The 12,433-nt window shown below is 37.6% G+C and overlaps 1 protein-coding gene across 5 annotated transcripts in view; it reads left to right on the top strand.

The window, feature by feature from the left end:
• The window catches only part of CkIalpha (Casein kinase Ialpha), a 42,707-nt gene that overhangs the window by 28,193 nt on the left and 2,081 nt on the right, over nucleotides 1-12,433 (top strand). For 3 of the 5 annotated variants that reach the window (XM_068769525.1, XM_068769524.1, XM_068769523.1), the window contains exons 6-9: nucleotides 8,375-8,477; nucleotides 9,195-9,281; nucleotides 9,696-9,872; nucleotides 10,912-11,574. In XM_068769525.1, the coding sequence (XP_068625626.1) occupies nucleotides 8,375-8,477; nucleotides 9,195-9,281; nucleotides 9,696-9,872; nucleotides 10,912-11,016 (472 nt within the window). In that variant the 3' untranslated portion in view covers nucleotides 11,017-11,574. Of the gene's footprint in view, nucleotides 1-8,374; nucleotides 8,478-9,194; nucleotides 9,282-9,695; nucleotides 9,873-10,911; nucleotides 11,575-12,433 lie in introns of those variants that run through there. The other 2 variants (XM_068769522.1, XM_068769526.1) reach the window with 2 other exon arrangements.

Below are 12,433 nucleotides of genomic sequence, written 5' to 3'. Positions count from 1 at the left end.
GCCGTATGTCGTCCACTGCTGCATATAGGCCTCCTCATCCTTATCCAGAAGGGCCGGTTAAAAGCGGCCTGCATCCATCGTCTTCTAACAAGGTCGTCTTTCTTCTTTATGGGTGTATATGTTAAGCTGAACATGATATATCAGGCATCATATAATATTCGCGACGCGAGTTGAATTAATTCATTGTTATTTTAGAAGTTGACCGTATTGTATTAGAAAAAAAGTGGATCTAAATATGGGATGTAAAAGTAGAAGTAAAAAAGATAAGGTCGGGACATAAAATTAAAAGGTAAAAAAGGATACCGGAAAATCTTTTCGGTTTAATCTCGTTTTTGACTGATACATTCATCAGATTTACACTAAACTAACAAATCGTGCATTTATTCAACCACGATAGGCACTGTGACCACATTTATAACCGGAACTATATGTGACAAAAATGTGTGTGTGTGTTAATACATAAAATCCGCTCTGCCTCATGTTCTATAGTTTCCACGCCAACGACACCGGTGCTTAGTCACGCGAGTTCAATAATACGTTTCTCGCAATGTTTATTTGCGCAGGGAAATCGCTCGCGATTAATGTTGGAGTTTATTTCCTACGTTGATGTCGGTGTGTAGGTAGATTTGTTTAGCGTCGTGCATTTTGACTGACGCGGTCGAAACCGCTTTACTGGGAGTGACAAACAAAAACTGACTTTTGAAGATCAATAGGGTCTAATAATCGAATCTCAGTAACACAACAAACACAAGTTCTCGTATGAGTAGACCACATAATAGGTCGCGCACAGAATAAAGCTCCGCTGGAGTCTTAAAGTTGGAGACCACGGACGGAAAGCCCAGCGTTGGACGTCCACCCACAAGATACAGGTGTCCTTGTTAACTTCGTCGGAAAACCCCCTAACCGGTCTTTTCGGAAATCTGTGTAGGGGGGGGGGGGGGTCAATTTCCAGTTGTGGACGACTTACGGCAGAAATGGTGCCGTAGCAGTATCAAACAAATGATTTTAGGCTTTATCGATTGTTGTAAACGGTTTTATGATCCCTACGAACTTGTTTGGTCAACGTAAACACTGCTTTCTAATTTACTATGGTGTATATTTGCTCAATGTTGGCTTAGTTGAATGATATTCTAGTCACTGTATTCTAGACAAATACACTAGAGCATAATTACTGGCTTGGTTTAATGGCCCTGAGGTTTTATAATAAATTAATGAGACGAAGCAAGGTGTAGGTGTTCACCCGGTATTGGTCCAATTAAGTTCAACGTGTTGCTAAAAATATTCGTTTTTCATTACTGACGAATGCAGCTCGTGCATTGGACCGGGAGACGCTTAGCGTACACCCCTTTGTACCAGCTAGACACGGGCCGTGGCATTATTTTATCAATGTATTGATAAACATTTGTTTTATGTCATTAAGTGAACGTTTCATGGAATGACTGGTGGGCGTGAGGGTCCCCGACGTGGGACCTCGACTTCGACTGCGATTCGATATGCGTTTTGCATGATTATTCAAGGTTTTCCGAGAGTGTTAAATCAATTGCAAGTAGAATTGCTTTATGTTATTTATTTTGTTGGATATTAATACTTTTTAATAAAAGTTGATAAAGTTTCTTTACTCACCATGTATATGATTGGCTACTACGGCCACAATACTATCGAAGTTATATTTTTCTTGCGTGTTTAAATGTAAATTCGAATGTAGGTTTGTATTCGGAAGCCATCAGTGAGATATTCGCTGCCCGTTGTGTTTGGGTAAAATTGTTTGGTATAATTTATACCACCTCGATCGCACTTGCTTTCGTGTCGCCATCGAAGAAGGAACATGTACGAACGTGTACGGAATATTTCTCTCCGTCGCCCGCATGACACGTGTATAGTATACGTTATATGGTAATTGAGACAAATTCGTTCCTAATTCAAAATTGTGCCAAAGTGCTTGCATTAATAAATACATTTAAAAAACTTTTAAGTTAAACGGTTTTTTGATACACATATTGTGGTAGTTGTGGAAAAATATGTACCTAGTCCGCCATATTGGAACGGCGTCCATCTTGAATTTTAAATTTTGACATAATCATCGGGTTTTACTTATGTAGCCCTTTCATTTGATACACATATTGAGGAGGTTAAGGAAAAATATGTAATCCGCCATTATGTATCGGCGGCCATCTTAGATTGATAATGTAATTGATTTTATTATATTGTATTGTCATCTAAATTAAATGTGTGTACAAAATTTCAGATCAATCTGACAACGGGAAGGTGCTTAAATTTCAATTTCTAATTTTGACCCAAATAAATAAACAAATAAATTCCGTACGGGTCGAACTAAATAAAACCGTTTAAAAATGTTTTAATTTGTTTATGAAAATCTTCTTTTGATTTATTTTTAATTATAATGCAGTGTTTAATGTTATAAAATTAAAAAAATGTATGTATCGTTTCCGTTGCAATTTTAATTAAAAAAAAGAAAACAGTTTCGTTAGTGCAGCGGCGGAGTTTGTATTGATACCGGTTTAAATTGCATTCCCGCGCCCGCGAACTCGCACATTAGGATTACGATAAAAATTTAATTTAATTAATATTTCTTTGTAAATGTATAGATAAATATATTCTAATGTGACCTAATATGGAGCGGGTATGGTCAGTAACCTATTTGAATGTAATACGAGGGTGGATTGAAAAGTACTCGGCCTAACACAGATCCATTCAATTCTAATAATCAAATCTATCCACATTATTTAGTTCAGTTCAGACTAGTTCATTGTGTGAAGTTCGAAACGTGTGCGATAATTAGTTATGATTTTATAAATTTATTAACAAAGTAATCGGACACAATTTCCGCGAATGGAGCAAATCGAGCAGCGTGCCGTCATTAAGTACCTCCATAAGAAGGGGCTATCATCAAAAGCCATCCATGATGACATGGTCAGTACATTAGGCGATTGTGCTCTGTCATATTCATCCGTCAAAAAATGGATAGCAGAATTTAAGCGTGGTAGAGAGAGTGTGAAAGATGAACCCCGCTCTGGAAGGCCTTCGACGTCAACTACTGACGAAAATATTAAAAAAGTACTTAATTTAATAATGGCAGACCGCAGATTAAAAATTAGAGAGATAGCCGAGATTATAGGCATCTCTTATGAACGAACTCAAAACATCATTGTCAACGAGTTGGGTTTCCACAAGGTGTCTGCGAGGTGGGTTCCGCGACTGCTTTCAGTTGAACAAAAAAGGACGCGATTGACTATTTCACGCGACTGTTTGGAGTTATTTGCAGCCGATGCAGATAATTTTTTGAATCGTTTTGTTACTATGGACGAAACATGGGTTCATTACTGTACACCGGAAACAAAACAATAATCAAAACAGTGGAGAAGACCTGGTTCACCACCCCCTAAAAAGGCTAAGTCGATTTTGTCGGCAAATAAGGTGATGGCTTCAGTATTCTGGGACTCGAAAGGTATGATTATGATTGATTATCTTGAAAGGGGTCAGACTATAAACTCTGATTACTACTGCACCTTACTACGTCGTTTACGAGATGAAATAAAAGATAAACGTCGAGGAATGCTCAGAAGAAAAGTCCTGTTTTATCAAGATACGCCCGTGTTCACACGTCAGTACAGTCAATGGCTGAAATTCACAACTGTGGCTTTGAACTGTTACCGCATCCGCCGTATTCACCTGATCTGGCACCATCAGACTTCTTTCTGTTCCCTAACCTAAAAAAGCACTTGGGAGGTCAAAGATTTTCGACAAACGACGAGGTCAAAACAGCTCTAGACGCATATTTTGACTCTAAGGAAGAATCATTTTTTTTCAACGGTCTAAATGCTTGGAAGGGGAGGTGGCAAAAGTGTATTGAACTTGATGGTGATTATGTAGAAAAATAAAAATATAACTGATTCAGTATGTGTTTATTTTCTTGGTTAGGCCGAGTACTTTTCAATCCACCCTCGTAGTACAATAGATCATTATGTTTTGTTTTATACCGGATGATTATAACTGTAAGAGCTTTAAGCGGGTGAATGTGTTTTTAATTGTAATGCGACAGGCTAGTGATTTCTGGCAATGCTTAGATCTGCAGGGGTTGATGATAAACAATCATTAATTTTAATATGTAGTAGTAATGTGGATTTTGAATCGAATTTTATTAACACATTGTAGTCGAATCGCATGTTAAGTCGTTATTGGTCGACTAGTACTAGAGAGCGGATCACATATAAATAGGTTTTTCATAGACTGGCGGTAGAATGCTGCGGGTCGCTTGTATATATGTATCTGTACGTACTAGCGCACAGTTAAGCGGGAATTACCCAGGTAAAAAGGTTAGGTAACATTTCTAGGTGATACAAAAAAATAAAATAAAAATCAAATGAGTATTTTCCAAATTAGCGCAATTTACCTGATTGTCGAATCTCGCGAAAAATGCCCGCATACAATGTGTTAATATTATCATACGATTTTTATTATTTCTGAAACCATAGATTTTTTAATATACCGTACATTTACTAGCTAAAACTACTTTTACTAGCTAAAACTAATCACTGTGTGAGTGAGTTATAATTTATTAAAGCTGTGTCCATGTGTAAACAGACACGAAATAAATGTAACGGTTGTGTTGTATATTTACACTTGTATGTACATAATATTGTATCCCATGTTGTGATTTCAAAGAAATTAATGTTAGTACATACGCGGCCATAGAAGTTGTAACGGCCCGGCCGCTCGATACGTCACGACCCTGACGCGCCGTTCTCGGAAACTGACTCACGGACATGCCCGGCGCATATCGATTTGGAAATATTTCATCGACGAGGTTCCCTTTTGCTTGTGTATTTTTTATTAGTAAAGGATACAATTCAGAGAAACTGAGGCATGGTTTGTTCGAATTCAGATCGATAGGCTACAGTAGCTAGCGATTTCAATTGTAGGTATATGAAAAGAATTTTTACAAAAGCGTACATAAATTGGTAAAGGTAATATTACAACACAAAACTAACCATTAGCTTTGGGAATGGGATCGGTGTTATAAAGGTAGAGACAAGTATAAAACAAGAAAAGAAAACAGGAAAAATCTCTACAACCCGACATAAATGTATATAAATAACAACAGTTAAACGAAGAAGTGGAAAGTGAGGATTACTATAAATTAAAATTTATAATATTTGCATAAACCGAGTTGGAACAAAAGTCATTGACGAACAAAAGTCATTGACATTGACGAAGCCCGAAGAATTTGACAGTTGAGGCCGAAAGGTTTTCGAGTGGGCGACCACGAGATATCTGGTGTATCTACACAGCGTGGTTGGACCGACGACATAGTTAAGGTCGCAGACAAGACCGATCATCGTTGTGATCTTTGAGGTAGATTTATTCCTTCTAGTGGGCGTCTATAAGCTGAAAAGGAGAAGTTAGCAGTAGATTGTGTTTAATTTTTATTTTATCGATATACTCGTTCGGCGCTCTGTAACGGTCATGAATCAATGTGCTGAAAAGACAACATTCAAACGTGTTATAATTTTCAAACCAAAGAAACATGCAACTTTTTAACATTTTCATTACAGTAATTGCTGTACCGTTGTACCTGTAACTGAATTTTCGTACAAAATAACTCGTGCATGACTAAGCATTATACTGTGAATTTAGGTTGCTAATAATGTGGTTTGTACGTGAACATTTTAGATTTTACAAGAGACGGTTTGTATACAAGATTACACGAACAGCTGGGAAACACCTGTTTGTATATCGCGTCAATAAATACTAACAAATATCAAATGCAAGTATATCGTCACTTCACAAGCGACGCAGCGCGGCGGGTCCAGTAATAGCACGTTCAATCCGCCTTTGGTGACACCCACGCCGCGCAACCAATTTTTATATAATTAACGACAACGACAGCTGATTGATATTTATACATTACCTGTATTTGAAAAAGCAAATTAGTTTCAATGTTTTTAGTGTTTATTTGGTGTTGGGTAATCGTTTCAGATCCCACGATTAAATGACAGTGCATTCAATCTATGTCCCCGAATGTGTTTTGAAGAATCAATCAGAACTCTGTGTCCACGCATTATTACGAGCCGAGTCACTGGATTCTGTTATTTAATGTAACTTGGAGACTCGAGGCTTGAGTTTTATATAATTTGTTAATAGCAACCATGACGTAAGTTTACAACCAATGGCGGCAATGAAACGTGGATGTCTTACAGCAAGCCCGCTCAGTGGGCCAAGGAGAGGAATATACTAGAGGTATCTCCACGAGATCGAATAAGGGGTGAAAATAACACACATAACGGATTGCCAAGTTGAAGTAGTAATAAGCAAGTTACCATAGGTCGCAGAAATGTTTAAGTGCTGTGGCCTTAAGGTTTTGAAATGGAAACCACGAACCGATCGCTTCCAACTGGTTCTTTCGAAAATATCTGAGAAAGATCCATGTCCAGCCGTGAACAAAAAAAGCCGTTATTATAAAAGAAGTCAAACCAAAGCCCCTGTACCCAGTCTCGAAGTGTATCTGGCTGAGGAACCCTATAACTAGTTAATTTGGATAGCCACCCGTAGAAATAAGATAACATAATTAAAAATAAACCAATAAATCATATACGTAAAAATGAGAGTTAACGCTAAGCGCCCATAGCGCTCCGCCATTACAAACCCGTTAAAGATGTAAATGCAAACGGACGTACGGCGTTAGTGAGTGTCAAAAAAAACCCAAACGAATTGTGTTCCAGTTTTGCGGGGCGTCTAGAAAGTGAAACTTGCTGTTGTGTTTGAGATAGTCTCGCGGCACACGCGGCGCGTCCTGCGCGAGTCGCGAGCGCCACTTGCACAATGCGGGCGGTCGATGGCGCGCTCTCGTTCGCGGCCGCTTGTATAACCGTTAGAGAAATCCTTGCGCCTTGTGCAACCGACCCAAGCACTCACACGTGCACGGCTCTGATGGCTTATTTCAGCGATTGAATTTATTCATGGTTTTTTAGGATAACAGTTTTACAAACGGCACATACTGCGGTGATGCGTGGCAGTTAAATCTAGGTAATTGTCGCGATACGCGAGGCTAGGTAAACAATCCTTACCCTACATCTGTTACTTTAAACAATGAATCCATATATCGATTACTCAATATCTGTTAAGACTAAACAATAGCATACCTTTGTAAAAGTTTGAGAAGCCGAATGAGGAATGCAGAACGACGGGCGTTAGGATGTTGTAATTGACTCTAGTACACAATGGCTAAACAAGAATACTCTTTTATGGCAAAAGAGGTATTTACTAGGTCATATAAAAGTAAAAACCATTTGACAATATTTGATAATAGTCAATAATAACGTCCAATCTGGTAAAATAGTAGTAGGTAGCGGCTCCTCCGTGAAGCCTTCGAGCTTCACTAACTTAAAAGAGGTTTCGGTGCTTTGCAACCTCGAATCCACGGAATCTGCACAATCCATTTGGCAATGAAAGTCCGTTCCAAAAAAATCCAATAAAGTGGTATGCCATAAAATTTTTAATGTTGCCACCTTATCGACTTAAAACATGGTTTAACCAGCCAATATTGTGATATTTAAATATATCTTGCAACATATATTTTTACAATTTTTACCGACATTTTTATACGCACACGCAGAAGACAATTTCAGTTATGTTTTTCAGACGAAAAAAACAAACCACAAAAAATGTATCGACGAATGTTTTTATCTTATCCATTGCACATTGACCCGCTTTCTATATTCACGGTATTATTTTAATAATATCTATTAGATAATCGTCCGGTAAATTATTGTTTTGGTCGACGCGCATTCATTATGTAAATTGTATTCATAGTTAACGTCACATGTTTATTCATCTGTTCTTGTTCGATTGATTTATGTTTTGCTGAAGAGTTTTTTAATGTCTTTATCTATGACCCCTGTGGATAGGAAGCGAAGGACCTCTTTATGCAGAGATGTTTGGTTATTGGTGTAAAAGTTGTAAAGCGGTTAACGTATAAGCTCATTTATCAACAAAAAACTAACACTTCTGTACTTATTTCCCACTATATAAAGTGATCACTATGATATATGTTACATTATTTTATTTTTTCTATTGGAATTGTGATAGGAAAATAGCTTTTGCAGGAAAAGATGGTAAAGAAATATTTATTAAATATATAAAAAAAAAGATAAAAACCATTTTTTCTTACTACATTATCATCGCGTATTATTATTTTTGAAAACATTGTTTTTTTTGAATAGAGAGTTACCGTTTTAATTGACATCAAATGAGCTATATGTTCATTTAAAGCTTTTGTATTTATAATTAAAGATGATAAGTAAGCAATGACCTTGTAAAAAGTGCAGTATGTAATTATTTACGTATGTCATTTCAGAGGCTCGCTGCCGTGGCAAGGGCTGAAAGCGATTACGAAGAAGCAAAAGTATGAGAGGATCAGCGAGAAGAAGATGTCCACGCCCGTCGAAGTGCTCTGCAAGGTAAGTATCGTGTCGATGATTACGTACATTAGGGCCGCCCGACAAGTTTGTACTCGCCACACGTACCATCAGAGATGGACGCGGGGGCCACAAGGATCTGCGATGTATATACCATCACCACGGAGCGCAGCATAACATGTCAACCCACAGAGTGAAGAGACGACCTAGTTAAATTCGTTGGAAGACGCTGGATGCAGGACGTCCAACCGGTCCTATTGGAAATCTATGTCAAAGACCCATGTCCAACCGTGGACGTCCTATGGTTTGAGTGAAGATATGTGTGTACTAATAATGAGCTAATTACAACTGAGTAATAAAAGAAACTGATGAACATTTCATTATTAAAATTAAGGATAAGAATTAACAATTTTTTGTGTCGTATGGCCGAGATGATGGTGATGATTGATTTAATTAATGTTTTTTTATTATAATTGTATAAAAAAAATATGCGATTGGTCACTATATAATGAGTGCCCACTTTCTATTTTTGCTTTCTTTTTTCTAATATTATTATTGTCTGTAAGAAAATTGCCTTGAGTGATTAGACCGCTATTTTTTTAACAATACAATGTGTGTAATTGTAGTAATTAATTTATTTAATATGATTTTTTATATTTATTTAATATTATTTTTCTCTGACGTGTACAATAAAGGATATAAATTAAAATAAATAAATTAAAAAATGCATATTTTAATAAATGTTTGCTTTGCCTACAGGGCTTCCCGGCCGAGTTTGCGATGTATCTAAATTACTGCCGCGGGCTCACATTCGACGAGTCGCCCGACTACATGTACCTTAGACAGGTGAGAATGCTGCACTTAGTAAAGAACCAGTCCAATCAAGCTTTATGTACAGTCTGATAATCTAACAGCAACTGACACAGCTGATGTTCGCCCTCTGGAGAACTTTCATTGGGAAGCACCGATGCTTTCCGATGTGCAGTAGCAACCGACCAAATCTAACTTCGGTCCACCCTGTCTCCACCTAGACAGGATTGAATGAGAGATTTACAAATAACAGGGGGTACATGTCAAAAATAGAAAAGAATTAGTCCCTCTCTGGCACCCTTAAGTCAAATTTTTTTTTACATAGATTTGAAAAGTAGAATATTTATAACCGCCTGTTTTATTATTCCCGGGAAAAATAACTTTGCAAAACCATCAGCCATAAAGTTTTTGCACTTGAACTAATGACCGCCTATGTTTTTTGTTGAGCAGCTCTTCCGCATACTTTTCCGCACGATGAACTACCAGTACGACTACACGTTCGACTGGACCGTGCTGCGGCAGCGCAAGCACAACCTGGAGCTGCTGGATATGCCCGGCGAGCGTCGCGATCGCGCGCAGCAGCAGCAGCAACAGCAGCAGCAACCGCAGCCGCCGCCCAACAACGAGGTGACACCCACCACCGATATCACTGCCCTTCATCATCATCATGTCAGCCGATAGGCGGCCACTGCGTTGAATTGCCATAGGCCTACTCCAAAAATCGCCATGACAACTATCAACCGGTCTGGCGCTAGCCACGTCCAAGCGACTTTAATTCACTTTGTCATGGTTCACCTAGCGAGGGGTCTACTAACCAGCGCAGCCTCTACTGGCTTGTACTACTACTGCTGTGGTTAACCAATACCACAATAGCGTTACGGAAATTGCTTTTTCGCCGTCGTGCTAAAACGCAGTTATTGATTCAAATGCTATTACTAATAACTAAAGTACGTTAAGTTTTCATACTGGGCAGGTAAAAGTTTAGGAACATCGGAAGAATTTTAATAAATCTAACATTTGACTAGCGTAATTGTGAAGCATGAAACTATGTAGAGAAGTAGTAAAAGTTCAATAATTATCACGGCTTTGCCAGTAGTGCTACTATTTCAACAGGACCACGCCCGGCGAGATGGGGCTGCAGGTCTCATTGTCCATTGTGTGTTCACTCTGAGAAGTATATTTTTATCAGTCACGTTTGGACATCATTTTTACATTAGCAAAAAATCTGTATTCAATAAAAAGTTACACAGCATCACTAAGCGAAATTAGTGCTTTGTTTAGTTAGGGCATAACTTGTCAGTATTCCAATGGTTCACCATGCGGAGGCGCTTCGCGTTGTAGGAAAGAGGACTAGGTACACTGTTTTCCTCAATTATTTAATTATGGATCAATGGACTATCAAGTGTCAAAATAAAATATATGCATTTACAAATTAAACATAGGTACTTATAGCACACACAGAAACCACGCATCTTTGTGTTATTTGTATCAGGTGCGGATGTTTAAGTACTAGTTTAGATCATGCAAAATAATCATCATTCGAGCCGTAAGACGCCTGCTTGAAATAGGTCAATGTTGCAACCGCTTGTTTACCACATCATCCCAAATAACCAACCGTATCCAAACTCATTGTCATCTTGGTTACCCTCTCACGCTTTTTGCTTAGGTCAAGTCTGCTCATGCTACGGCGGACTCCGCGGCTAACAAACAGACGGTCAAGGGCCACCAATCGGTCAGCCAAATGAAGAAAAAACTCACTGCCATCTCCTAACCTTATAACCACCACTTTTCGTCCATTATTTTAGTTCGACCCTACCATATACCTTAAATTGTATAACAGTTCACTGCTTTCATATAGTTAGATAGTTTGACACGAACAACGACATCTTGTGGTGCGTCACATGACAAAGCTACTGGCATAAAATTTTCAATGTTTAATTGCGAATAAAAAAACAAGTTTTGTCCGAATTAAAATTGATTAGAAGCTGTCTCGTGCTTTAGTGTTGTTTTGTCGTGCGGACGGGGTGTCGGCATGTAAATTTATATTAAATAAGGTTTAAAAATGTTCATGATGTTATTGTTTTTTTGTTTTATACTGTCAGCGTTATCAGATGTAAATAAAAATTTTCAAGTGTCGTGAACGGTTTGATAATTGTCGTTGAACTTTGCTGTTCACAAACATTTTTTGACAATTTTATGCGTCACGAAATAGTAACTGGATGTTATTTATACTTTCATATGTTTTTTTTATTATAATGTAAAAAGTCGACAGAACGAAACTTATATATAATTAAAAGGATCCGTCGAGACTTAAAATAGGATGCTACCATTAAAACATAACAATTTGTAAAGGTTTTTGTTGTTTTTTTTTGAAGATATACCTTTACGATTTATATAATTGTTGTTTGTTAACCTTTCCATGTTTGTTAAACATTATTATTCATTTGTACATGTTTTTTCTTAAAGTTCGATAAGTATTGACAATTTTTTAAACTTCCAGAAGATTCATTTATAAAACTTGGAGTCGTCATCCTTTTCTGCCTGCATCCAGCGACTTCCCGCGACCCTTGACTATGATGTCGGTACCTGTAGGGAGTCTACATACAAAATGTAAAACTTAACACTTAAAACACTTAAAACTTTTTTACTATGCAATATTGAATTATCTTAATCATTGTTTTTCCCCTAAAATGTGAACTAATTTTTGTCAATTTCTATAGCTGTAGTGTTTGTGTGTGTATCTTTAATAATTTGTATATACACAGTTTTATTTAGTCATAATACAACACATTGTAACTGACGCAATAAGATTAAGATATCATATATCGTCTCAAATAACAGCATATTGCCAGTGTCACAGCGGAATAGGACAATCATCACCATTATTTCAGCCGTATGACGTCCACATCTGGACATAGACCTCCATCATGATTTCCAATAGGACCGGTTGTTGTAAGCGGCCGTCTCCCGACAATCTTAACAAGGTTTGACTGCAATGGGATATGGTAATCATCACTAACAAGGTATTACATCTTAGCAAAGTTGACATGGTTTTTAGACATATAGATACTTCTGATGTAGCACTTTACTGAATGAGATGTAGAGTAATATTTGGAAAATAGGTTGTTTTTTTTTACAACTAAGTAGATTAAATAGTAATTAGAAATGTGGTGATGTAATGTCATAAT

This window comes from Battus philenor, unplaced genomic scaffold (genome assembly GCF_028537555.1).
Source record: "Battus philenor isolate CCGP_79_NKW_IND1 unplaced genomic scaffold, ilBatPhil1.0.hap1 SCAF_28, whole genome shotgun sequence".
NCBI classification, from domain to species: Eukaryota; Metazoa; Arthropoda; class Insecta; order Lepidoptera; family Papilionidae; genus Battus; species Battus philenor.
The sequence above is the reverse complement of the archived record's forward strand: the minus strand, read 5'-3'. Positions and strand labels throughout refer to the sequence as shown.